Raw genomic sequence first — 27,090 nt, 5'->3', positions numbered from 1 at the left:
GCGGCGGCAGCAGCGGCAGTGGCGGCGGCGGCGGGGCAGGCGAGGCAGCCGAGGCGAGTGAAGATGGCGGCGGAGCGAAGCCGCTCCCCGATGGGCTCGCCGGTGCCGGCCTGTATGTTTGCGCCGGAACCCAGCCCCCCCGGGCGCGTCCCGCGCCGCGGCCGCCGCCGCCCGCCTCCACACGGGCTTCGACTCGGACTGCAGCGAGGACGGGGAGGCGCTCAACGGCGAGCCCGAGCTGGACCTCACCAGCAAGGTGCGCGGGGGCCGCCGGGGCTCGGCCGGGGCGGGCGGGCGGGCGGGGGGCCTAGGCCGGGCGCGGGGCATGCCGGGAAGAGCTCGGGGGAGGGGGCGACACCATGGCAACGGCGCGCGGCCCCGCCCCTCCCGGCCCCCCGGCTGCGCGAGCCTGGTCCCGCCCCGCCGCCGCCGGGGAAACTGAGGCCCGGGGGAAACTGAGGAAGGGCACCCTGGCTTTTGCACCTCCTCGTCCCCCGCCGCCTCGGGGACTCCCACCCCGGAAGCGTCAGGCCTGTCAACCCCGGGCTGGCGGCTGCTTATCAGGGATGCGGAGAGAGGGGAGCCCTCCCCCCAGATAAGCACTCGGAGCGCCTCCCTCCCCGAGCGCCACGTGGACAACCCCCCTCCCCTCCCCCCGCGAGCCCGGCTCAGGCTGGGCCCCAGGAGGAAACGGGGAGGGGGGACGGGGGGACCCGGAGGGGAGCTGGGGGGGGAGCTGGGACTGGCCCAGAGGGGACCCGGAGGGGAGCTGGAGGGGGGCTCGGCCTGGCTCAGTGACTCTTTACAGAGGAGGAAACTGAGACGGGGGGAGGCGGGGGGCCCAGAGGGGAGCTGGAGGGACCTGGGGGCTCGGCCTGGCTCAGTGACTCTTTACAGAGGAGGAAACTGAGATGGGGGGAGGCGGGGGGGGGGGCCCAGAGGGGAGCTGGAGGGACCTCGGACTGGCTCATCCCCCCTTTACAGAGGAGGAAACTGAGGCTGGGGCAGGCGGGGAGACCCGAAGGGGAGCTGGGGGGGAGCTGGGACTGGCTCAGTGACTCTTTACAGAGGAGGAGACTGAGGCTGCGGGAGGCAGGGTCTCCCAGAGGGAAGCTGGAGGGACCTGGAACTGGCCCGGAGGGGAGCTGGGGGGGACCTGGGACTGACCCAGAGCGGAGCTGGGGGGGACCTGGGACTGACCCAGAGGGGACCCGGAGGGGAGCTGGAGGGGGGCTCGGCCTGGCTCAGTGACTCTTTACAGAGGAGGAGACTGAGGCTGCGGGAGGCAGGGTCTCCCAGAGGGAAGCTGGAGGGATCTGGGACTGGCCCGGAGGGGAGCTGGGGGGGGACCTGGGACTGGCCCAGAGCGGAGCTGGGGGACCTGGGACTGGCCCAGAGGGGACCCGGAGGGGAGCTGGAGGGGGGCTCGGCCTGGCTCAGTGACTCTTTACAGAGGAGGAAACTGAGATGGGGGGAGGCGGGGGGGGGCCCAGAGGGGAGCTGGAGGGACCTCGGACTGGCTCATCCCCCCTTTACAGAGGAGGAAACTGAGGCTGGGGCAGGCGGGGAGACCCGAAGGGGAGCTGGGGGGGAGCTGGGACTGGCTCAGTGACTCTTTACAGAGGAGGAGACTGAGGCTGCGGGAGGCGGGGTCTCCCAGAGGGAAGCTGGAGGGACCTGGAACTGGCCCGGAGGGGAGCTGGGGGGGACCTGGGACTGACCCAGAGCGGAGCTGGGGGGGACCTGGGACTGACCCAGAGGGGACCCGGAGGGGAGCTGGAGGGGGGCTCGGCCTGGCTCAGTGACTCTTTACAGAGGAGGAGACTGAGGCTGCGGGAGGCAGGGTCTCCCAGAGGGGAGCTGGAGGGATCTGGGACTGGCCCGGAGGGGAGCTGGGGGGGGACCTGGGACTGGCCCAGCCCCTCTTTTTACAAGAGGAGGAAACAGGCCCATGCAGGGACGCCTTGCCCAAGCCTGGGGGTCCCAGAGGGAGGGGTCGGGGCACTGGGCCGGGGCCCCTGAGGGCCAGGCCCCCCGCTAATGGTGGTGATTCACCCGGCTGAGCTGGCTCCCCACCCCGGCCCTGCTGGCCCTGTCTAGCAGGTATGGCAGGGTCTGAGATTCCCCACTTTTCGGTCTGAGAGCCAGAGGCCTTGCTGGCCCGGAGCTGCCATTCAGCCCTGGGGGTCTCTCCCTGCACCCAGCCCAGGGACCCCCTTGCTTTGCATCCTTGGTTACGGCCCGGAGAGTGCCCGGCCCTCTCCCGGGAGGTTGGTGAGGGAGGAAGCTTGGAGCAGGTGGCCACAGCGGGCCGTGTAAGGGTGACCGTGGCACAGGGTGGGATCGTTCGTGGACAAGGGCCCAAGGGCCCCCCGCGTTACTTGGACAGGCCTGGGAAGTCGCCCGGCAAGGCCCTGATGCTCCTTGTTGGGGTGATTTCCATGGCCCCGAGGTTGGGAGTCAGGTACCTTGAGGATCATGGAGGGGATGCTCTGGAGGGGGAGCCCTCACCTGCCTCTAGCCCTTTGTGCTTTTGCGGGGATGACACCTGTCCTGTCTGGGCCAGCTCTTGGGTGCCCAGCTTCTCCCAAGGATCCTTCTCCCCTGGCCCTCACCCTGCTTGAGCTCCCACCTTAGCAGAGAGAAGTGATGAAATGCCCCTCCCCCCAGGGCACTGGCTCTTCCTCCTGGGCTCCGAGACTTCTCCTTCCTCCCAGGACCCGACAGCTGAGGAGGAGCAGCATACGGCAGGTGGAAGCTCTGCTTTCCACCACCTTCTCTTTCCCTGATGGGGCACTGTTGTTGTGGGGGGGCCAAGGGGGTCCCCCTCCTTTGGTAGCTATTCATGGATCTCAGAGGCTTTGGAGTCTTGGCCAGAAACCAAGCAGGAGGAGGCCTGGCTCGTAACAGTGCCCCCAGCCCCAGCCTCCTCCTCTGGGACTCCAGTCAGGGCTCCTGGGGTTCCAAGCACTGATATTTTGGAGCCCTGTAAACCTTTGGCAAACCCTTTCCTCTGGGAGCCCTGATCATGAGGGTATGGCCTACCTCACACAGAATGAGGGAGGGTAAATCTTGAAACACATTCATAAAATGAGTATATTAGAAGCCCTGGAGAGAGAGAGGAAGAGGGGGAAGGGGACAGAGAGTCAGAAAGAGACAGGGGGAGAGGACAGAGACAGAAAAAGACAGAGATGGAGAGGGGGGCAGAGAGAGGGGGAGAGAAGAACACAGAGAAAGAGACAGATGGAGAAAGAGACAGAGAGATGGATGAGAGACGGAGAGGGAGTGAGCAAGCTTCCCAGCAACCCAGCAGAGAGACTGTGGAAAGGGTGACCCCTCCGAGTCAGGAGAACTTGTCTTTCTCCTCCTGTGCCCTCTCAAGTTCCAGGCAGGCAGCAGGGCTAGGGGTGCCACAAGGAAGGGCAGAGGTAGCCATGCTGCCTGTGTAGCCCACCCAAGGCTTGATTTTTGTGCATTATGTGGCCCCCCAATATGTGTATATGACTGGTGGGTGCAGTGAACCTTGAACTATAATGTGACTCAACACTTGCAAAAATAACATAGGAGGTCACGGGAAGCAGAGGGGTCTCTGGCATTAAACACAGACCTTTGTGAACAGTCATCATAAGGACGCCCCTGAGGCCCCACCATGTGCTGCCCAGCCAGGCCTCCCTCCGGCCTTCCTCAGCTCCCTAGTTGGCTCTAAAGTTGAGACAGCTCCCGGGGAGGAGGGAGCTGAGCCCACTTGGGCTTCCCAAGTGACAGCCAGGCCCCTTTGTGTGCAAATCAGCTCAGGATCCCAAAGGGCTGTTTTTCTTCCCAGAGGGGTCCTCATGTGTCATTGGCTGAGAAACTTGGAGAAAACCCTAACCCAATCAGCACGATGGGTCTGTAAACAGACCCAAACCCCATCTGCTGCTTGGCCACATGTTCCTCCTGACCAGACTGAGCTCCTTGCTCTGAGAGCTGCTGGGGACCCCCAGTGCCCTACGCCAGAGGTCCAGACACGAGCCGGCGCCACTCCAGGGAGTTTATCGAGCGGCGTAGGGCGCTTCAGGAGCTAGCCTCAGCTGGGCAGGTGGAGGTTCTTGGCCTCAGGAGGGGACACTCCTCTGCCCAGCAGTGCCCCGGCCTGGGCCGTGCCGGCCGATTCTCAAGGGTTTGTATTGCATGGAGCACTTGGGCCGAGGGTGGGTGGAGGAGCCAGCCCTGCCTCAAGTGACATAGGCTGAGAAGGCGCAGCCCTTTCTGTGTTAGTAGGAGACGGAGGCCCGACTCTCCCCTCTGAGACGCTTCCCATGTGCTGGGAGAGAAGGAGGGCAGAGGTGGGCCTACCCTGGGGCAGTGGGTGAGGGGGTGCCAGGAGGAGGGGCAGGGACAGGGGGAGGGGATGCTACCAGGAAGGGCAGAGTAAGGGATGCTACCAGGAAGGGCAGAGGTGGTCCGGCCCTGGGCAGCGGGGCAAGGGGCTGTGTGGTTGCCAGCTCTGGCTGGGCCAGCTTTGCAGGGCCCGGAAATCCTAAGGCCTTCTGGTTTCTCCCCTAGCTGGTGCTAGTGAGCCCAACATCAGAGCAGTATGACAGCCTCCTCCGGCAGATGTGGGAGAGGATGGACGAGGGATGCGGAGAGACCATATATGTCATTGGGCAGGGATCAGGTGAGCACCGTTCTCCTTTCAGCATTTGAGGACTCCCGGGATCCGCGCGCCCTTCGGCCGGAGGGCCGCGGTGCTCCCTTCACGGCCACAGATCGCCACCCCCTCGGGTCTGAGTAGACTGTCGTTGCGAGCCACTCTGGCCAGACACCCCACCCACCCCCCATGGCCTCAGATGACGAGCTGCCGCCGGGCTGGCCTGTGGCCAAGCTGTGCTCGGAGCCGGGCCGGCACTGCGAGGCCCATCCTGTGCGAACCTAGGTGGCCCAGGGTGCTCAGGAGCAGCCTCTCCTCACAGAAGTCTCTGGTAGTCTGCCGGGTCTCCTTTCAAGCCCTCCCACCGCCTCACTTGTCATGTGGAGGAACCCTCTGCATGGCTCTCTGATTCTGCCCCACCGTCGTGGGCTAGAAGCTGGGAAGGAGCGTGGGTCCCATGGTCCTCCCCACCGAGGCTCCTTAGTGTTGGGGTGAGAAAGGCAGTTTTCAGATGATGTCCCGGATGCATTTCTGTCCCCACCAAGACGACAAGGAAACCCTCCGGCTCACAGTGTGCTTATGGCCATATGGGGAGAGGTCAAGGAGTGATGGGACGCGGGGCCCCAACTGTGGCTCCCATGGAGCCTGGATTGTCAGAACGGCAGGGTTTGACTCTGCCCGTGAGCCCAGACAAGGAAAATCCTGGGCCCAGCCATTTGCTGGCTTCTCCTGACTGAATCAGACCCGCCGTGATCCCCCACTCCTGCCGAGGCCCCTGTTCTCCGCTGCTTGCTCCCCGGGAACCCTGCTCTGTCAGAGAAGAGTTTTATTGGAGCCTGCTGGGTGGCCATTTGGGGCTGGTGGTCTTCGGGGGATAGGACCGCCCCCCGACGTGTGGCTTTCCTCCAAAGTACTCCTTGGTCCTTTGGAGGATCAGGGAGCCCACAGGCCGGGAGGCCTTCGACCCTCCTCTGCATCTTAGCGCCAGTGACACAAACAGGTCCGGCCCTGCCGTGTACCGCTTGCCTGCCTTTGACAGGAGGCTGGGGGCCTTGTTAAAGGAGCAGCTTCATTTCTGGCCTTGGTTTTTGCCCAGGGAGGCTCAGAGTGGGACATTCCCCCCTTCATTCGCCAAGTCTTTGGAGCGGCTGCGGTGTCAGATTGAGTCGAAGATGGGCTCCCTGCCGGGATGGAGCTTGAAATCCAGTGAATGAAAGAAGGCTTGATTCCCTCCAGGGAATTCAGGAGAAGTGCAGACAGGAGGACGCAGGAAGTCGAGAGAGGGGAGCTGCCCATCCCAGCTCGGCCCTCGGCTCCACATAGGCCGTTTTCAATGTTTCGCTGGCTCCCTTTGGTCCATCTCAGCCGGCTGCCAGGCTCCGGCACTCCCCCTCCTTCCCTCTAGAAGCATCCCCGCTAACGAACAAGTGAATCCTCGTGCAGAATAGGTCTGAAAGTAGCTGGTGCTGGTGCCCCATGAGCCAGGCTGGACCCGAGCTTGCCACTCTGTCCTTGCTTCTGGTGAATCCTTCCCTCTGGCTGGGCCGTGTGTGACGAACAGAGGCGCTTCAGAAGGGCTCAGATGATGTCACTCCCCAGACACCAGAGGACCCTGGGCTTGCCGCCTCTCTCTCTGAGGACCCCTCCTTCCTGTCCCACTGCAGGCCATTTCTTGTTCCCCCAGCCTTGCCTTCCTGCCTCCCGTGCAGCCTCCGCACCCCGCCTGCCCTGCCTCCCTCCCTCATGAGCTTTCTTGGATTGTTCTGCTGGGAAATTCACTCATCTTGCATTTGTGAAGGCCCACTGTGTGTCAGGACCAGCCAGGCCCCGGGCTTGGGGCCCACAGAAGTGGGCTGGGCAGGAGGCAGAGACTGAGGAGTCGTGTTCCTAGCAGGGGCAGTGGATGAAACTGAAGAGAGGGGGGGAGTTGGGGTAGATCCCTGGGGGAGACCCCAGTAGGAGCCAGGATGGAGATGGGGCCCAGGGTCATGGAAATGAGGCGCTGGCCCCAGAGGCAAGGGGCATGAGCCCATCTAAGGCATCTCGGTTCCAGATCTGGGGCCATGATGTCTCTCGGGGTGCCCAGTGTTGGGAGAACCTTTTGAAGGGCCAGGTCTCAGGACCACTGTGCTCTGCCTCTTTCATGTGGCTTCTCAATGGTCTTTTCCAGCCCGGCGTCAGACAGCTAATTAGTACCTTCAATCCCAAAGCACCATATGGTGGCGAAATACTCATTAGGTCATCCTGGGAAAGGACTGGGATTAGTACCAACAAGAAGGTGACTCACTCTGTGTGGGAGTTGGGTAACCCCCTGTGGCTCCATCCCCCTGCCTGAAGTGCTCCCCCTCCTTGTCTGCCCCCCTGCTCCCTCAGGGAGCACTCAGCCCCTTCCGCACGCCTTCCTGGCCCCTTCCCTCCGGGGCTGCTGCCCAATTACACAGGATAGAGCCTGAGTGAACGCTCACTGCTGGTTGGTGGCATCCCGTTTTTAGCCATGGATGCGTGCTGACTGACTGAGCTTGGAGAGTGAGCAGCTGGGCTTAGTTAGACCCCTAGAACTTGGTCACCACCTCAGGGTGGGACATGAATCTCCACCTCGTCGGACCCTTCCCTGGCCGGCGTCCGTCCCCATGTCTCACTGGGTCGGGGTCTGCTGATCAGGGTAGTCCTCCAGGTGATGGAGGGAACAGAGAGAAGGGCTCAGCTCGTGGCCTGCCCCCAGCCTGGCCCACAGAGAGCCCTGGCCTCCTGTGATCATTTTGTTCTTCACATCGGCAGTGGGCTGAGTGCCTGGGAAATGAGGCAGCGATTTAGGCTAATAAGTGTAGGGTAATTTGGGTGGGGAGAGGGACCTTCCCAGCAGGTTGGAAGTGAAGAGGGAAGGGGTAGAGGGCAAAGGCATTGAGGTGGAAAGCACATTGTGCTTTGTAAAGAAGGAGGAAATCCCCTTCTGTCTCCCTTCTCCAGTCCTATTCAAGTCTATGAGAGGTTAGGGTGGCCCTCCCCTGCTCAGGCCTGATGTACTGTACTAGGAGGCCCTCCCGCCAGGGTGGCCAGCCCCAGGCCCCCAGACCTGCCCCACTTCGGACAGCTGGGGTGGTCCTGGCTGCCGAGAGGCCCATCAGACAGGCCCCCCGTGTCTCCTCCATCTGTTCGGCCTCTTGGGACGGATGGGGCCGCCTCGTCCCCCCTTCCCTGTGATGACCAGATAAGGCTGTTGTGCTTCTGATCCTGGAACTTGGTGGCTGCCAAGTCAGCGGCGTTTTAATTTTTGTGGGGTATGTCTGTAGAGCCCTGCCCCTGACATAATGCCTTCCTTTGTAGCAGGGCTTCTGGAGTCGGGCTGCCCTCTCTAATTAGACTGGCTGTCCCTCCCCTGGGGATCTCTGCCCAGACCTACGGAGGGGCAGAGGAGAGCTGCGAGTACAGGAATGTGCCTGCGCAGAAGAGGGGCAAAGAGGGAGAAAAACAGTCCTTGCAGTTTATCATAGCACACTGCCCTGTGGGGCAGTCTCCTGCCCATTTAATAGATGGGAAAACTGAGGTTCAGGTCATTGGACTCTTTCTCCTGACTCCCTGCTCCAGCTGCTAGGGTTGCTCCTGGTTAGAGTGGGGGTGATGATGGGGTGGGTGCATACAAGAGTCATCGGCTCTCCGAACGGCCAGCAGGCTTCAGGGGGACCGGGCTCATTCTTCCCTGGGAAGCCTGCTGTTGGCCACCTAACTCCCCCATCATCTGGGGGTGGGGAGGGCTTCAGGGTGAATTCATTGGTGAACTCAGCAGGTAATAGAGATAGTGCCAGGTTCTGGGCCAAGCCCTCGGGACAAAGAAACCAAAGGAACCAGGGGAGGGCGGCCCAGTGGTTATTGAAGTGTCCAGACCAGAGAGCCATTTCCCCCGGGCACAAGCAAGGCTGGCAGGAGCTGGGTTTGCCCTTCCTTTGGGCCTGTCCCCAGGGGCTACTGTGGATTTTGTTAGGAGAAGCCCTTTGTGCTTCTTTCCAGCTTTGAGGCTCTGCAAACATTAATGGTGACATTGCTGCTGGGCCTAGAATAAACAAGGTAATGTCATTTACTGCCAGGGTAAACAGAATTAGAGTTGAAAAAATTCCCTCTAGACCGTCTTGGACCAGATCAGGGTCAGCTCTGAGTGAAGGCCTCTCTCCAGCCGCAGCTCTCACTACATTTCTTTGATGCAGAGATTTTTTAAAAAAGGAATTTTATTTTAAACTGAGCCATGTTTTCTCTTTTATTCTGGACAGACACCAGATAAAATGAGCATTTCCGTGTGAAGTGTAGAAATGGAGAGGTTGCAATCGTGCTCTCATTCAGGATTTGCTTTTTAAGTCTGTGGTAACATTTTCCTAACTACTCTTTTTCTTCTCCCTTCCCTTCATAAAAAGCCAAACTCCTTATAAGACCAAAGAAAAAAGGAAAAAAAAAAAAAAAAAAAAAAAACCCGTCAGCAATAGAGTCAAGCAAAATAAATGCCCACGAGGGTCTTGTTTCGTCTCTTATTCATCACCTCTTGGGAGATCATCAATGGGGTCAACGGGGTGGGAGTTCTTTGGTTTTTCAAAGTTTCTTTTGGTGGAATTATTATTGTTTACATTGTCCAGTTCTGCTCGAGTGGCTCTGCATCAGTTCATTTGAAACCTTCCCAGGTTTCTCTGAAATCATCCCCTTTTATCATTTCTTCTTTTGCAACAGAATTCCATCACACACCCCGTACCCTAACTTATTTAACATATCCTTCCCCCAGTGATGGGCACCTCGTGGCTCCGGTTCTGGATGTCACAAAAAGAACTTTCATTGAGTACCTGTGTACACCTTTCAGATCTTTTTGAGGGCATTGGCCTGGCCAAGAGTACCCACAGTTTAGTGCCTTTCTGCCATCTCTACTAGTTTGAAGCATACAAGATGGAACCATGAATTATTTTAATTTGTTTCTTTAATAGGGATTTGGAGAATTTTTGTCAGCTGCCTCTTGATACTTTGAATTTCTTCTTTTGAAAACTTCATATTCTTTGATCATTTCCCAGGTGGCGAATAGGCCGTCCACTTTGGGACAGCTCTCATTGTTTGGAAGAGCTCCTGACTTCTTCCCTGCCTCAGTCTCTCTGAGGAGGAAACCTCCGTGGTTTTCCTTTTGTCTCTTTGACCCTAGTGACTTAGCCCAGGTCTGGCATGTCATAATTACCTGCCGAGTCTGAATGAGTGAAACAATAAACGCATCCTAGATTTGGGGCTGAAGGGGGCCCTGCCTGCTGAGGCCGGGGGGCAGGATGAGCCCACTGCCCTTTGCACGGGCTGGCCCTTCTTATGTTGCAGCTTCCTCCTTGCCCCAGCTCTTGGCGTAGGAGGCCAAACAGACCAGACCTCAGCCCTCCCACTCTCCAGGTCCTCTCTGTGGGTCTTCATGGGACATAGGCCTGCCTCTGGACCTGGTAGCCTTCCTAAAATGTGGCACCGAATCCAGCCTTCCTGCTGTCCTCTGTGACCACCTCTTTCGGCCAGCAGGCGATGCCCACGATCTGGGGAGCCTTTTGGCTCCTGAGGAGGGCTGTGACCCTTGGGGCTTGCGGTCCACTTAGAACCTTTCTGGCCTTTCTCAGACAAATTGCTCCCTCTCCATTTCTCCTCCATCACATACTTGGGAATTATTATTTGTCCTGATTGCATATCATCAGACTCCACCCTGTCAGGAGGGTGTTGTAGGTAGGGCCTTCCTCGGCCACATTAGCTCTATCATCGTTGCTTTCTGCAGGTCAAGGGTGGCCCAGTTCAAGCCCTAGGACCCTCCAAATTCATTTGTCCAAGTCACTGCTAAGACCGGAGCACTCCAAGCCCGAGCATACCGTTCCCCCGAGCCCACTCAGTCTTGTTTCTCTGGCTTGCACAAGCAGAGTTGGAGGGACGTCAGGTGTGTTGCTAGAATCCAGAGACTGTCTTTGGTGTCTCGTGACCAGATATTCACAGTGAGCCAGTCTGTCTTCTGGGAACCAAAGTCAGACTCATCAGCCCAGAGTCTGCAGACCCTGTGTTTGGATGTTGGGTCGGGGACCTCCTTTCTCTGACTCCATGGCCCCTCTCCCAGTCACCTCCTCCCAATCTTTCCGGGCCTGACAACCTGAGTTCACCAAAGGCAGCTGGGGCCCCTCCTCATTTATCTTATCAGTCATTATTCTTTTGGTGTTTTCCAGTATAAAGACTGTTCTCCTTGGCTTGGAAACGGGAGCCGCAGAGTGGCGCTGTCCCACCTTGTCCTGTCATCCCTCGCCATTGTCCCCTCACTATCCTCTGTTTAACTGCAACGCAGCTGGAGACAAACCAGAAATAAAGCAGCCGCCCTTTTGTTGTCCTTTGCTTTGTCCAAGCCAGGCCAGGCTCATTGGGAGCCTCAGCGCTTCTGAAGTGATTTTGTTCTTTTAAGTTGTAGGGGATCTTTTGCCATTTTTGCTTTTACATCATCTACATTTCCCAGGCTATCCTTATAATAATAAAAATAACTAATAGAGACCTGTGTGCTCAGTGCTTTACAGATATTAGCTCGTTTGATCTTCATATCATTTTTGGGAGAAGGGTGCTTTTATGATCGACTCTGCTGCTCATCCCTTTTAACAATGTCCTTAACCTTTTTTACATCATGGTCCTCCTGGGCAGCTTGTGGAAACTAGTAGCTCCTTAGAATAAAAAAAGGATAATTTCATAATAGAAAGAAATACCGAGTTTCACTTAGACATTACTGAAAATTAAAGGTGTAATTTTTCCCCCACTTGGGTTCCTGGACTCCATGGATCCTTTAAGGGTTTGTGAACCCTGACATGATACGTTTTTAAAAGGGTGGGAGCATAACAGAATTTAATAAAAGTAAGCAAGATATTCAGAAACTCTAATATTCTCATTTCACAGCTGTAAAAAGTACGTTGGGGAGGCTGGGAAAGGGACCTTTTCCCATCTCCTCTTTAAGACCAAGCTTGGTCCTTATAATTTTACCACATTCTGTTTTTTTAAATACATTTTTTATTGATATCTCTTATTTTTCACCTAAATTTCCCGATATAGCTCTATCTCCCAGAAACCATTGCTTATGACCATTTTTTAAAAAATGCAAAAAGACAAAAAAATCAGCAAGATGGATCATATATATATATATAAATCTTTTAAAAATATATATATTTTTAATATCTATGAATGTATGTGCTATTCCTCATTCATGAAATCCTACAAATTTCCTTCTGAAAAGAAGTGGGGCAGGTGTGGTCTGTGGTCCCCTGCCCTGCCCTATCCCCTTGCCTCATTGCTTCACCGGCATACTTGATGAATCCATACCTAGGGCATGAGCATCCCCTCTCACTCCAGTATCAAAGAACCACAAGAAGGGCTGTTGTAAATACCACAGATTATTTGAAGCTTTTTTTGGTGGGGGTCACTGCCCTTGTTGGGGTACCCGATTAGCCGTATGGCGTCTGGGTCACAGGGTTTGGACGTCTCTGTCACTTTGAGCTTTCTAGAATGGTTGTACCAGTGTGCCCATCTTTCCACAGCTCCACCGGCATCACCATTTCACCCAAGGTCTTCTGAGTCTTTTCCTGATTGTTATTGAGTTGCAGTTCTCTCCTGTGGCCGTTTGTTAATCATTTCTGTTCTTTTTCTGAGAACTGTCCATACCATTTGACCACTTAGCTGCCAGGAAACGGTTTGCCTTGGTTAGTTGTATAGACTTGTTAGTTACTTAAGATATTTGTTAGAAGGTTTTAATCTTCCCACTGATGCTTGCTTTTTGTCCTAATTGCATTAATCTTGTTTATGTAAGGACTTTTACATTTCAGGTTATCAGTATTATCTGTTTTTTCCTTGGTGATTTTGCCTATCCCTTGTTGGGTTCCTGCAGCCTTGTAATTGTGTCCTTTTCTCTTTGTCTTGATTATTCAGCTTCGATATTGTTGTCTCTGACAGAGACTCCAGACCGTGTGGTGGTCCAACCCGGTCCCCTCTGGCACCCTGCTGGCCAGGCTTCCCCCTCCCTTCCCAGGGGGCTGGTGATTTCCCTGGGCCACACACACGTCTGTCCAGCCAGTTCCTGTTCTTCTTCCTCATTTGAATTACTCCCTTTTGAGTCTTTAGGCCTTAACCCTTAGCTGGAGTATGATATCACACCTGGGCTCTCTTTGAAGTCTGCTTCCTCAACTTCCAGGCGCCATGCTGGACTTGGCGGCCTGCCTTTGCTCTTTCTGTGTCATTAACTCTGGGAGGGAACGGGATTTTCACCGGGGCACGAGAGGCAGGCAGACAGTCAGAGGGAGGGACAGAGAGAGAGGAGAGAGAGCCAGACAGAAAACAGAGAGAGAGGAGAGGGAGACAGAGACAGAGACAGAAACAAACAGGAACAGAGAGAAGAGAAAGATAAAAGACAGGGAAAGCAGAGAGAAATGGAGAGAGGAACAGAAAGAAAGGAGAAAGTCAGAGACAGAAACAAACAGAAACAAGAGAGAAAGGCAGAAGACAGGGAGACAGAGAGAGGAACAGAGAATGAAAGGAGAAAGCCAGACAGAGACACACACAGAAACAAGAACAGAGAGAAGAGAAAGGCAGAAGACGGAGACAGAGAGAGGAACAGAGAAAGAAAGAAAGGAGAAAGACAGACGGAAACAAACAGGAATAGAGAGAAGAGAAAGATAAAAGAGCAGAGAGAAATGGAGAGAGGAACAGAGAAAGAAAGAAAGGAGAAAGTCAGCCAGACAGAAACAAACAGGAATAGAGAAAAGAGAAAGGCAGAAGACAGGGAGAGGAGAGAGAGAGAAATGGAGAGAGGAACAGAGAAGAGAGAATGAGACAGAGGAAGAGAGAAAGAAAGGAGAAAGCCAAACAGAAACAGAAACAAACAGGAACAGAGAGAAGAGAAAGAAGACAGGGAGAGGAGAGAGAAAGGAGAGACAAACAGAGGATAGAGAGGGAGAGAGAGACAGAGAAGAACAGAGAGGAGGGACAGACAGAAAGAAAGAGAAGTCAGACAGAAGAGAGAGGAGACAGGGAAAGGAGAGAGAGATGGAGAGAGGAATAGAGACACAAAGGGAGAGACGGAGAAACAGAAGAGAAAGCCAGACAGAAAAAAGAACAGAGGAGAGACAGAGATAGGAATAGAGAGAAGAGAAAAAGGGGGAGAGAGGCAGAAAGAAAAGAGGAGGGGGGTGGGACAGAAAGACTGACAGGGAAGGGGGGAGAGAGCTCCCTTAGCCACACAAGTGAAGGTGCCTCTGGTGCCCCTGGGCTGGGCCTGGGAGCTCTTTCCCACACCTCTCTCCAGTCAAGGTGGGCAGTGATGTCTGACAGAAAGCGCCCCTGTCTTCCCAGGCTCTCTGCCCACCCTGCTTTCCCCCTGCCCGCTTAGCCTCTCCATGTGTACACCCCAGCCCTTGTCCCCATGTCCCCCTTGCTGTCCTGTGGCCTCCTGGCTGGCTTTGGACAGACCGAGTCTCCTCCTGACTCCTCACTTGCGCTCCGTGTCCTCTGAACTCGGAGCTGTCTCTGCAGCTTGCTCTCGTTCTTCCTCGAGGATGCTTTGCCCCGGGGGCACGTGAGTGGGAGGGTAGCCTGCTCAGGCAGCCCGGGCAGTGGGGGGGGGCTCAGGATGTCTGGTGGAAGGGTGAGCTGCGTCTAGCCGCCGGGGAGATTGGGGCTGCAGTGTGGGCTCCCCCGCTTCTTGGGAAGGGGGTCAGCAAGGCCTTCTGCTTCCCAGAGGTGGGGAGCCCCGTCCCCAGCTGCCACCTCTGCATGGGATGATGGGGCGGGCGCAATGACCTCTGACATGGACGCGGCCTGTGGAGTCTGTGAGCGCTTTATGGCAGGCGCTGTCTTGTCGGGTCTTCCCCAGAGTCCTGTGAGGTTGGCACTTTGGGCTTGATTAACCAGCCCCCCTTTCACAGATGAGGAGGCTGAGGGTCAGGTTCCCCCTGGAACCTTGGGGACTGAGGGGTGAACTAGGAGCGGGTCAAGCTTAGCAACAGAGAGCCTCGAATGCTAGGCTTGGGTTATCTGCAGGTGTGGGGGACTGTGAAGGTTTTGGAAGTGGCGCTGGGCAGCAGGGGGACTGGGGGGAGGGGAGCGGAGCTGCCACCAGTTCTGAAGAGCACCGCTCTCAGCCTCAGTTTCCACCTCTGCCAAGTGGGAGCAATAATGTTTGTGCTCCCCTCCTCCCCATTTTTATGATGAACTGTATAGAGGTGAGTGTTTAGAGGAGGGCATGACCCCAGGGGTCCAGGAAGAGGCTGGGCTCCCTTCGGAAGAGAGGCGTCTCCTGGTGGGGAGGAGAGGGCAAGTGAAGGTGCGGTCCTTCCCTGGCGTGGCTTGTCTCCGCAGAGTAGAGGCAGGTGCTGAGACTGGGGAATGGGGATGAACACACAGAGCGGCCCCAGCACAGATGGCGGAGAGGCTCCAGGGTGGGCATGGGAAGCTCAAGAGGGAGAGGAGCCGAGGGCCGTGCTGGGGCAGAGCCGGGGTCAGGCAGGCCCTAGGCGGGCACTCTGAGGAGTGAGCGTGTCATCCCCGTGATCTCTCATTGTCATTGTGGCCCCCAAGATGCTAAGAGCAGGGCCGGGGGAAGGGAGGGAGGCTGTGCTTGTTCTATGAGGGGTGCCTGGGGCCTGGGCTGGCAAGCAGGGCTCCCCTGGGCTGAGGGGCCGCTCCTGGCACGGAAAAGGAGCACGTCATGCTTATGGGGAGGGTCCTAGGGGCTGCTCGGTAGCTGCAGTGACACAGGGAGCTGAGGTTGGACTGCCTCCTCATGCTCAGAACTGGAGGCAAGGAGGCTGGGCTTCAGGAGCCTCAGTCTCTGGCGCTGGTCCAGGGGCAAGGAATGGCATCTCTCTCTCCTTTCTGGGCCTGACTTGAGCCCAGGGCCATGGGCAGAGGCCGGACCTCAGCCTGGCACTGCCTTGTTGGCACCCACAGCAGGGCCTCCCTCCGGCCCTCACTAGGAGCAGGGAGGACTGCCCCGGAGCTCGTTTTTGACAATATTTCTCTGTTGGGCGCCTTTAAAAGTGGCTCCCTCGGCAGTCCTGCGTACATTAAAAACGTGAGCCTACCAGAAAGGCTCCTCTAGACTTCCCCAGAGCCCCAAAGCCCAGCAGACGTCTCAGCCTTCTTGGGGAGGTCTGGAAGGAGGGGCTGCCGTGGTGGCTTCATGCCCAGGCCAAAGCCCCTGCCTGCCCCCTGCGCCCCCGGGTGTCCTCGTGCTACCACCCCCTGTCGTTCCGGTCCTGGGCAGGCTTCAGCTCAGGAGTCATGAAGGGTGCGGAAGGCCTGTGGGCAGGACTGGAGGGGGCTCGGTCAATTCTCTGAATGAACGGAAGTACCTTTCTGCAGACGGAACCGAGTATGGGCTGAGTGAGGCCGACATGGAGGCCTCATACGCCACCGTGAAGAGCATGGCCGAGCAGATGGAGGCCGACGTCATCCTCCTCCGGGAGCACCAGGAGGCCGGTGGCCGAGTGCGGGACTACCTTGTCCGGAAGCGGGTTGGAGACAATGACTTCCTGGAGGTCAGGTGAGCCGGCTCGCCCACCCCTGGATCCCCCGGCCTTCCCTCCATCTGCCCTGGCCCACGCCACAGGCTTGGCGAGCCTCTGCTTTCCCTCACTTACTTGCTCATGCCCGTTGCAGGAGTGTGTAGACCCACAGAGAAAGGACAGGCCCCATCCCCAAATTTTCCCATCGGGGTTTAGGTTTGGGGGAGCCAGGAGATGAGGAGTGGGAACGACAGCCAGGGACCTCTGGGGGGAACCCAGCGTTTGTCCTTTTGTCCCCAGCGAGACCAAGCTGGGGAAAGGGAGGTCCAGGGCGAGACCAAAGGGCAAATAGGGAACTTGGTGTTGGGTTTTCCCGCTGGCTTTGGAGAGGAAAAGGAGAGGGAGGCCTCTGGGAGCAGCACCGCTGGCCCGAGCCCAGCCATGCGGGAGCTCCCCACGTCCATCTAGCCAGAGCCCAGGAGGTCTTCTGCTATGTGCCAGGCTCAGGACCTGACCCGTCTGTGGGCATGTGGCCCAGGACGGCACTGAGCCAGGATCTGGCCTTCTGAGGCTTGGGAGACCAAGGCCTGAGCTGCAGATGCGGGGGGTGTTTTCTTCACTGACCCACGTCCCCCACCCTCACGCAGGGTCGCTGTGGTGGGCAATGTGGATGCAGGGAAGAGCACGCTGCTGGGGGTCCTGACGCATGGGGAGCTGGACAATGGCCGCGGCTTCGCTCGGCAGAAGCTCTTCCGGCACAAGCACGAGATGGAGTCCGGCCGCACCAGCAGCGTGGGCAATGACATCCTGGGCTTCGACAGCGAGGGCAATGTGGTGAACAAGCCCGACAGCCACGGGGGCAGCCTCGAGTGGACCAAGATCTGCGAGAAGTCCACCAAGGTCATCACCTTCATAGACCTGGCCGGCCACGAGAAGTACCTGAAGACCACGGTCTTCGGCATGACGGGCCACCTGCCTGACTTCTGCATGCTCATGGTGAGTGTGGCGGCCATCCTGCCGGGGGTGACACCTGGGGAGCCGCGGCCACAGGAGGGGAGAGGGCGGCATCCCAGCTGGATCTGCGCGCTGTCCCAAAACACAGGAAGTCCAGGGACCCTCTCAGCGAGCTAGTGAGCACCAGAGAGGGGTCTGTGGGACAGAGGTCACTCTGGAGAGCCCGGGCCCCAGGACGTCTTACCTGAGGAGCCAGGGACATACTATCGCTCATAAAGGGAGAGAAGCATTGCCTCTGGGCAGTGGGGAGGGTTGGGAGCAGCTGGGAAAGGAGAGGATGTGCTGGCAGGGGTCCGAGATGTCCAGGCTTGTCCTATACAAAGGAAATGGAAAGGGGGACAGCGCTGGGCCTTGTAGCCGATGGGGGTTTTGGTCTGAAGCGGCTGAAGTGATGAACGTTGGAAATCCGTTAGATTTTCAGCCTCATAAGTAACGAGGCTACAAGATTTGGTGGAAGGCAGAATTTGTGTCGGCCAGCCTCCCCGGAGCCATCCCTCGTCGTCCTGCTGCTCGTGTGAGCAGGTCCCTACGTGAGCATCTGCTCATAGCAGCTCACCCACACAGATGCTTGGGGGAGAACAGCCCTGTGTGTGACCTCAGCCTGTACCGTGCCTTCACTTGGTAACCCCTGATGAGGAAAGGTTTATTTGAGCCCTCAGGCTTCCAGCTTTCTGAAGCCTCATTTGGGTTTATAAATACCTAAAAACAGTCTGTCGGGTGACATAGGAAATCTATTATTTTGGAGGACTGTTAGCAGAATTTTTTTTCCATTTCATTATAGTTTTTTTATTGACAGAACATATGCATGGGTGATTTTTCAACATTGACCCTTGCAAAGACTTCTGTTCCAACTTTTCCCCTCCTTCCTCCCACCCCCTCCCCAGATGGCAGGCAGTCCCATACATGTTAAACATGTTAAAACATCTCTTAAACCAAGCCATTCTCCAGTTGATAAATGGTCAAAGGATATGAACAGACAATTTTCAGATAATGAAATTGAAACTATTACCACTCATATGAAGGAGTGTTCCAAATCACTGTTGATCAGAGAAATGCAAATTAAGACAACTCTGAGCTACCACTACACACCTATCAGATTGGCTAGAATGACAGGAAAAAGTAACGTTGAATGTTGGAGGGGATGCGGGAAAACTGGGACACTGATGCATTGTTGGTGCAGTTGTGAACGAATCCAACCATTCTGGAGAGCAATCTGGAATTATGCCCAAAAAGTTATCAAACTGTGCATACCCTTTGATCCAGCAGTGTTTCTACTGGGCTTATATCCCAAGGAGATACTAAAGAAGGGAAAGGACCCTGTATGTGCCAAAATGTTTGTGGCGGCCCTCTTTGTAGTGGCAAGAAACTGGAAACTGAGTGGATGCCCATCAATTGGAGAATGGTTGGGTAAATTGTGGTATAAGAATGTTATGGAATATTATTTTTCTGTAAGAAACGACCAGCAGGATGAATACAGAGAGGCTGGGCGAGACTTACATGAACTGATGCTGAGTGAAATGAGCAGAACCAGGAGATCATTATATACTTCAACAATGATACTATATGAAGATGTACTCTGATGGAAGTGGATTTCTTTGATAAAGAGACCTAATTCAGTTTCAATTGATCAAGGATGGACAGAAGCAGCTACACCCAAAGAAAAAACACTGGGAAATGAATGTAAACTGGTTGCATTTTTGTTTTTCTTCCCGGGTTATTTTTACCTTCTGAATCCAATTCTCCCTGTGCAACAAGAGAACTGTTTGGTTCTGCACACATATATTGTATCTAGGATATACTGCGACATATTCAACATATATAGGACTGCTTGTCATCTGGGGAAGGCGGTGGAGGGAGGGAGGGGAAAAATTGGAACAGAAGTGAGTGCAAGGGATAATGTTGTAAAAAATTACCCTGGCATGGGTTCTGCCAATAAAAAGTTATTATAATTAAAAAAATAAAATAAAATAAAAAGCATCTCTTAGATACAATATAGGTGTATATATATTTATACAATTATCTTGCTGCACAAGAAAAATCGGATTTAGGAAGAAGGTAAAAATAACCTGAGAAGGAAAACAAAAATAGCAGAATATTTTAATGGCTTTTTATTTTTCAGAATAGATGCAAAGATCATTCTCAGCATTTGCCTTGGCAAAACCTTGGGTTCCAAATTTTTCTCCTTCCCTTCCTCCCACCCTCCTCACATAGGACAGCGAGTAATCCAATATAGGTTAACTGTGCAATTTTTCTAAACATTTCCATATTTGTCATATTGTGTAAGAAAAATCAGATCAATGGGGAAAAATGAGAAAGAAAAAAACAAGCAAACACACACCATCACAACAAAAATGGTAAAAATACTATAATTTGATCCACATTCAGTTCCATAGTTTTTACTCTGGGTGTTTAAGACTCTTTCCATCCCCAGTCTATCAGAACTGCCTTCAATCACTTCATTGTTGAGAGATCCATGTCCATCAGAATTGATCCTTGTATAAACTTGTTGTCGTGTACAGTGACCTCCTGGTCCTACCCTTTTCACTCAGCATCAGTTCGTGTAAGTCTCTCCAGGCCTTTCTGAAATCCTCCTGCTGGTCATTTCTTACAGAACAATAATATTCCATAACATTCATATATCACAATTTATTCAGCCATTCTCTAACTGATGGGCGGCCATTAAACTTCCAGTGGAACAAAGGTGTGGAAGCTGCTTTTAATTTGGAATTAAAATGAGAAATCTTTCCTACTGAGTTCTGGTTCCTGACCACGAGTGTAATCGGAATTCTAGGCAGGGTCTTAGAGCCACGGATGGCCTTAGACAGGCCCTTTCAAGAAAACGTCACTTCTGGAGCCCAGAGCCTTTGTTTTTCAGTCTGTGGGTGCAGGTGGGGCCCCCTTTGGGGCAAGGTGGGGGCCCCTGGCCCATGCAGACCTCCTCAGCCATGTCTCACTATAAGTCTGCCAGAGAAGCTCACACCGTGAGCTGGAGACCTTTCCCCTGCTGTCGGTTCTCTTGTAACCTTCTCTTGTGTCCTTATGCGCCCGTCATGCCTTTTGGTGCACGTGGTTGTCACCACCATCTTGGGCCACGAGTCTTGTAAGTGCGTGCCGTAGGAATGGATGGCACAGCAGGAGGCCCCCCCTGCTCTGGGCACTGGAACTGGCTCCACCACACACTAGGGAGGGCCTTCTCTCCCAGCAAGGGGAGCTCCCGGGGCCAGCTCTGGGTGCTCTGGGTCTCTCCAGCCTGCAGCCTGTGCCGTTGGGCTTCTTTGTTGGCAGCCCCAGTGCCCGTGACCACTCTGCTTTGGTGGAGGGAGGTCTCCATGCTGATGATGGGGCTGGCCCCCATCTGGCCAGTATCGGGCCGGGGCGCCGCCAGTGTCCAATCTCGCGCACCGTTGCCCTGTTCCTCCTTTTCCTCCTGGGCCGGGGGCGCCCTCCTGCTCACGGTTCCTTTCTTTGTCTGGGGCAGGTGGGCAGCAATGCCGGGATCGTGGGCATGACCAAGGAGCACCTGGGCTTGGCACTGGCACTTAATGTTCCTGTCTTCGTCGTGGTCACCAAGATCGACATGTGTCCCGCCAACATCCTGCAAGGTAACTGGGAGCTCTCTGCAAGTGGAGGCCTCTCCGGGGGGGCTGCCCACACTGGCTCCCTCCGGCAAGCCGGGATCATCTTCTTCCTCGTTTCTTGTTTGGACCTTGGCCAAAAAATGTCTTTTTAAATTGAGTGACTTTCCCCTCTGGGTCCCGAATAGAACCGGGGGCGACAGTCTGGAGGCCGAGAGAGGCAGGTTACCGGGTGTGGAAGCCGTCCTTCCTTCTGGCTCCCTGCCCAGCTGCCACTCCTCCCTCCCCCTCTCTCACTCCAGCCCATCCTCGCTGAAAGAGGCTTCTTCCCCCATTTTCCCCTGGAGCTCGCGCTGATTCTCTCCCTTGTGACTAGTTGTGTAGTTCAGACTGGTGCCCGTGGGAGGCGCCCGCCTTGCTGAGGAAGGGGCCCAGCGTCCCCCTCTTTGGGTCTGGGGACTGAGGGGAGCTGCATTTTGGGGGCAGGTCCCAGCTGTTCTGGGACAGGCCCTGGAGTCACTTCCCAGAATCCCCTCTGCGGCACTGTTGACCAGGGTCCATACAGATTCCTTTGGGACGGTGCTGGTCTTTAGGAAGGTTTTCCTTACCTTGGGCTCAATTTGTCCAGTGCTCTTCCATGGTGGGGGCGTATGGGGGGCACTGGGTGTACGAAGAGCTTCCTCTCTGCCTGAGGGGGGCCTGTGCTCGCCAGGAGGGTGGGCCCAAGCCTGCAGCTGCCTCCTGTGGGGCGGGGTTTTCTTTCTCCCAGCTGCGGGCAGAGTTGGTGTCAGGGGTTACTCCTCCTGGCCTGCTCCAGGGTGGCTGCGGGTGCTGCCGGCTCGTGGGAAGGATTGGCTTACCTCATGTGAGCCCCTTGCTGCTGCATCAGGATGGGTGGGCAGGGGCCAGGGAGGCTCCCCCTCTCCCTCCCTTCTTTCTCCCTGCTGCCTCTTGCTCTGTCTCTCTTTTGCTTCCTCTGCACCCCGGTCTCTCCTGGGGTAGGCCACCCCGCAGAGTTGTGTCCCTTCTTTCTGCTGCTCTAGGCGCCATGACCGTTAGCCCTCCTCTGCCCGTCCGGCCGCTGCCAGTCCGTCTCTCGCTCGTGCCAGTGCTGAGGGTGCCCGGCCAGAGGGTTGCTGCGCGGGCCCTCATTCTGTTCCCTCTCACCCTTTAAGAGACGCTGAAGCTGCTGCAGCGCCTGCTCAAGTCCCCGGGCTGCCGCAAGATCCCTGTGCTGGTGCAGAGCAAGGACGATGTGATCGTGACCGCATCCAACTTCAGCTCGGAGAGGTAGTGAGGCCCCGGCCTGGGAGCGTGTCCCCGGGCCCCTTGTCCTGCCCCCCCCCCCCCCCTCGGCTTCTTCTGAATCAGGTGCCATTTGTTCCGGGGCCCTCGTCCCCGGCCGGGCCCCACTGAGGCTCACACTGATCTGGTCCCCGTTCTTTGTGGGTCCCTGGCTCTCATGGGAGCGCTGGGAGGGAGCTCAGCTCGTCCCCCTCGGGGGGCACGAGCTATGGGGCCGGTTCCCGGCCTCCTCGGCTGCTTCCATGGCGGCACTGGCCCTGCCTCATGGCTGCCCCCCTCGGGCACTTGCCCAGTCTGGAGAAGCTCAGTCCCCCCAGGCTGATGAGGTTGTGTCAGGGCAGGGAACCTGGTGCCCACCTCTCGTTCCCCGCAGCGGGTGCTTGCCCGTGTCTGGCCCCGGGGGGGGCCCCAAGGAAGGAGCCGTCACTCCAGCGTGCCTCTGCTCACTTTTTCTTCACTCCCTGCTTAGGATGTGCCCCATATTCCAGATCTCCAATGTTACAGGAGAGAATTTAGACCTGCTCAAGATGTTTCTGAACCTGCTGTCCCCACGCACCAGTTACCGGGAGGACGAGCCCGCTGAGTTCCAGATCGATGACACATATTCTGTTCCGGTGAGAGGCTTAGGGCCGTGGCCAGGGGGTGGGGGTGGGGGCGCTAGCTGGCCACGGAGTCGCCTCCACGCCTGCTCTCTCCCCTCCAGGGAGTGGGGACCGTGGTGTCAGGAACCACCCTGAGGGGCCTCATCAAGCTGAACGACACGTTGCTGCTGGGCCCTGACCCCTTGGGCAACTTCCTGTCCATCGCTGTGAAGTCCATCCACCGCAAGAGGATGCCAGTCAAGGAGGTGCGCGGGGGCCAGACCGCTTCCTTCGCTCTGAAGAAGGTGAGGCCGGGGGCACGGGGCAAGCCAGCCCACCCAGGCCAGGGCTTAGGTGAAAGTAGGAGCCTAAGCGTGGCGCCTGGGGGCATTTGGTTAATATGGTGGCTTCTTTGGTAACCCTGTGTATTTTGTTTTGTGCGGTATCACCATGTCCTGAGAAGGGCTCTGTGGGCCCAAGTGCGCCAGAGACCCTGAGATCGTTCTAAAGCCCTGCTTTAGAATGGTCCCCCTGAGCTCCTCTGGGGCTGGGGGGAGGACAGAGATTCCCTGGGGGGCTTATGGAAATTGGTCCTGGTGTGGGAGGCTCGCACCCAGCCCTAGAGGACGCTGCAGAGCAGGAGAGGGGCGCAGCTAGACCAGGCTGGGGCGGGGCAGGTGGACCAGGCCGGGGGGGGGGGAGCCACTGAGCCAGGCCTGGGGGGCAGGTGGACCAGGCTGGGGGGGACCACTGAGCCAGGCCGGGGGGAGCCACTGAGCCAGGCTTGGGGGCAGCCCTCAGATGCCAGCCAGGTATTATGCCCATGGTCCGAGAGCCCCAGGAAGGCCGGTGCACAGTCCAGGCCTGCTGCTGATTGGCTCATCTCCCCTCAGAGGGCCTTTGCCCTCTGAGAAAACGAGGTCTCTTGAGCAGTGGCTTGGGGAGTCTCAGGGCACTCATTTCGGTCCCCACCCTCTCAGATTAAGCGCTCCTCCATACGGAAAGGCATGGTCATGGTATCTCCACGCCTGAATCCCCAAGCCTCCTGGGAGTTTGAGGCAGAGATCCTGGTCCTCCATCACCCCACAACCATCAGCCCACGATACCAGGCAATGGGTAGGTGACCATCCCAGCCCCGAGTGCCCCCTCCTATCCCGCCCGTGCCTCTGCTGCTGCTGTCGGGGGGAGCTGACAAAGAGCAGCCCTTGTCCCCCCTGACTCTTCCTCCCCCCATCTATGCCCTCAGTTGGCCCCTCTCCCAAACTCTGAGGTCCGGGAGGGCAGAGCGTGCAGTTTGTCTCAGCTCAGTTTTGTTCGGCAAACATACCGTGTTAGTCTGTCCCGAGGTCATCTGGGCCCCACCCTCTTTAGCCCCTTCCCCAAGATGAGCATCCCCCCATTCCTGTGGCAGTGCATTGTGGGAGCATCCGGCAGACTGCCACCATCTTGAGCATGGACAAAGACTGTCTGCGCACCGGAGACAAGGCCACGGTCCACTTCCGCTTCATTAAGACGCCTGAGTACCTGCACATAGACCAGAGGCTGGTGTTCCGAGAGGGCCGCACTAAGGCCGTGGGCACCATCACCAAGGTTGGCCCCTGCCCTCCCCCTGCCTTGTCCGACTGCCTGGGGGGTGGCCCAGGGGGGAGCCCCCCTTTGTCCAGATCTGCCCTTTGGGCTGCACCCTCCAGGGGCTTGGGGCAGGACTGCAGGCCCTGGGCAGGGGCCGGGGGCAGACATGGAAGCCTTTGGTGACTGGCCCTGTGGAAGGGAGGGAGGCAGGGCCTGTGCAGGCAGACAGAGGGAAGGCCCTGGACAGGACGGGTGTCTATACCTGGGGAGGGCCCGGGAGGAGGAGGGAATGGCTGCTTGGCTCCCTTCCCCACTGAGCCTCTGTGGCTGCCTTTGACCCCCAATGTGGGCAGCTGCCAACTCCTCCTTCTCTCCCTGGCCTCTCAGCTCCTCCAGACCACCAACAACTCCCCAATGAACGCCAAACCCCAGCAGATCAAGATGCAGTCCACAAAAAAGGGGCCCCTGACTAAACGAGAGGACGGGGGGCTGCCCAGTGGGCTGGCAGCAGGGGCGCCCTCCGGAGAGGAAGCCTCCCCAGCGGGGGCCGTCCAGCCCACCCCTTCCAGCATCCTTCAGCCCCAGGTAGGTCTGGGGGGCCCGGCGGGCTGTGGGGAGGTCCCCTGCAGCTTGCCCTTCGCTCTTCCTGCTCCCCCCCTCACTGTGGCTTCCGCTGCCTTTCTCTTCCCGGGTCACCCTGAGGATCACCGTGTGAGGCCTTTGCCCCACTGGGCCCGCGCTGTCCCTTGGTCCCTCCCTCGTGCTTGCTCTGTCTTTTGCTCACCTCCTCTCTCCCCTTCTCGACATTCCTTCTGCCAGGCTGCCCAGGATGGGGAGACCCCGGGTTGTGAAGGCCCCAAGTTACTCAGGGCTTGCTGGGAGCCAGCTGGGGAGGGTGGCCGCCTGCCCCCTCCCCATCTGGCTCTGTGCCCCTTGGCGCTTGGCTCGCCGCCATGCTCTCGGACCGGTCCTTCTGAGCCCTTGGTGGTCAGGCGAGGTCCTTCCCATGTCAGGGTCCTTAGTTTCCCATGAGCCCATATGAGAGGAGGAGCGGCCCTCCCCTTTTAGAGATGGGCAGACTGAGGCTCCCGAGGGCACCCAGTGGTGGCGTGGGCCAGGAACTAGCCCCTGGGCTCCTTACTCTCTGCCCACCCCTGCGTCCTGGCTCAGGCTCCCCCGTTCTCTCTTGCAGCCCAAGCCCAGCAGCGGGGGCCGTCGACGGGGAGGCCAGCGGCACAAAGTGAAGGCCCAGGGGGCCTGTGTGATGCCGGCCAGCGGCTGCTGAGCCCCTCCTGCCTCCCCCAGTCTTCCCTGGGACCCTTCTGTCTGCCCCCCACCTAGGACGAAGCCAAGCAGCTGTTTCCCCCCCTCCCCCCCCCCCTCCCCCTCCAGCCTTTCCCCCAGGATTGTAATTTATAAGCTCAAGAAAGGGGCTGGAGGAGCGCGGGACTGACCAGCCCCCACGTCCCTCCCGGCCCCTCTGCCCCCCTCTCCCTGACACATTTTTGTACATCTTGGGCCCTTAGTTTTTATTCCTTTTTATTATATATATAAATATATATAGAGAGAGTGTGTGTGTGTGTGCAGATGAAGGCGGCTAGGCTGGCTGGCAGGCCCGTCCACCCTCCGTGCCTCGGCCATTTCCGTGTAGCCATCCTCAGGGGTTTTCCGACCGACAGGCCGAGGGGCGGGGGCCGCCATACTCCGGCCTCCCCCTCTCTGGAGAGCACAGCGGCAGGAGCGGCCCCCCCGGCCCCCCGCTTCTGTCTGAAATGGAGGCGAGAATGGGAGCGCCGCCCCCTCACCCTCACTCCATCTCTTTTTAGTCCCCCCTCCCCTGGAAGAGGAATGTCCCAAGCGCTTAACTTTGGATGGGAGGGCCGCAGATCGGCCTTAGCCTGTCCCTCGGCCCACCGTGGGGGGCTGCCATTTTTCCCCTTTTGGAGACAATCCCCCCTTTCCCCCCCTCAGCCCAGCAGCCCCAGAGTGAGACCCCCCTGCCAGTCCCTTGGAGTTGGCTTTGGGGATTCTGGAGAAGTCCCATCTTCCTCCTTTCACTCTGGCCCAGAAGGGGGCCTCCAGCCTGCTGAGGGTCGTGTTTATGAAGTCCCCTGTGGGCTGGGGACCCCTTCCCCGAGTGGGTGGGGCAGCTGTTTCCATCGCCCTCCTGAGCCATACGAACCCTCTCGCCCTTCCAGCATCTCCACCCTGTCCCCATTGTGGCCACTCCTAGGGCAGGTTGGGGACCCGGGCGCTGAGAGGCCTCCATGGCCTGCTCCAAAGCCTGCGGTTCAGGAGGGACCTGTGTGCCTCAGAGATGCTCAGGCTGGGGATGGGACTAGCTGTGGGGGCAGCCTTGGGAAGGGGGAGGATCCACAGCCTGGGGGGTGCCCTCCCTCAGCCTCCATCTTCCACCCCTGTTGCCCCCTTTCCCACTGGAAGACAAGGCCCCTCCCCAGACTTGTCTTGCTTTCCCCCCCTCACCCCCAGGTGTTTGCCCTGGTTGTTACTGACCAGCATTCATGGACCGGCCAGACTGACATCCAAAATAAAAGTTTGTTCCAAGTTGAATGGGCTCCCGTGTTCCCTTGGCCGGTCTGAGCTCCTCCAGGCAGCCCATCAAGGGGAGCCGGGTCAGGGCTGCTCCGCTGGGGAGAGGCCGGTGCCCCTGGCACAGGAGAGGCTGCGGAGGGCAGTTTGACTGTGTCTCCATCCCAGGCAGGTTGGGTTCCCTTGACCTCCCTTTCAAGGCTCGCGACGCTGAGAGCCACATAGGGCCTCCCAGAGCACCTGGAGATGTGGGGTCCCGCAGAGCCAGTGAGGTGGGCAGGACCAGGATGGGGCACCAAGGCCTCGGGCCTGTGTCATGATAGCCCGGAGCGGGGGGTGGAGGTGCCCACGGGACC

At 57.4% G+C, this 27,090-nt stretch overlaps 1 protein-coding gene across 1 annotated transcript; it reads left to right on the top strand.

The window, feature by feature from the left end:
• GTPBP1 (GTP binding protein 1) lies at window positions 1-26,749 on the top strand. Its single transcript, XM_031940830.1, is given in 13 exon segments — window positions 1-135; window positions 137-256; window positions 4,546-4,657; window positions 15,995-16,175; window positions 16,785-17,133; window positions 20,630-20,753; window positions 21,902-22,016; window positions 22,501-22,645; window positions 22,735-22,917; window positions 23,593-23,728; window positions 24,024-24,202; window positions 24,572-24,769; window positions 25,377-26,749. Coding segments are annotated over 13 exon segments (2,007 nt in total). The 5' UTR covers window positions 1-63; the 3' UTR covers window positions 25,470-26,749.
• The last annotated feature ends 341 nt before the right edge of the window (window positions 26,750-27,090 follow it).

The sequence above is a fragment of the Sarcophilus harrisii genome, chromosome 5 (assembly GCF_902635505.1).
Source record: "Sarcophilus harrisii chromosome 5, mSarHar1.11, whole genome shotgun sequence".
In the NCBI taxonomy this organism is placed as follows: Eukaryota; Metazoa; Chordata; class Mammalia; order Dasyuromorphia; family Dasyuridae; genus Sarcophilus; species Sarcophilus harrisii.
The sequence above is the reverse complement of the archived record's forward strand: the minus strand, read 5'-3'. Positions and strand labels throughout refer to the sequence as shown.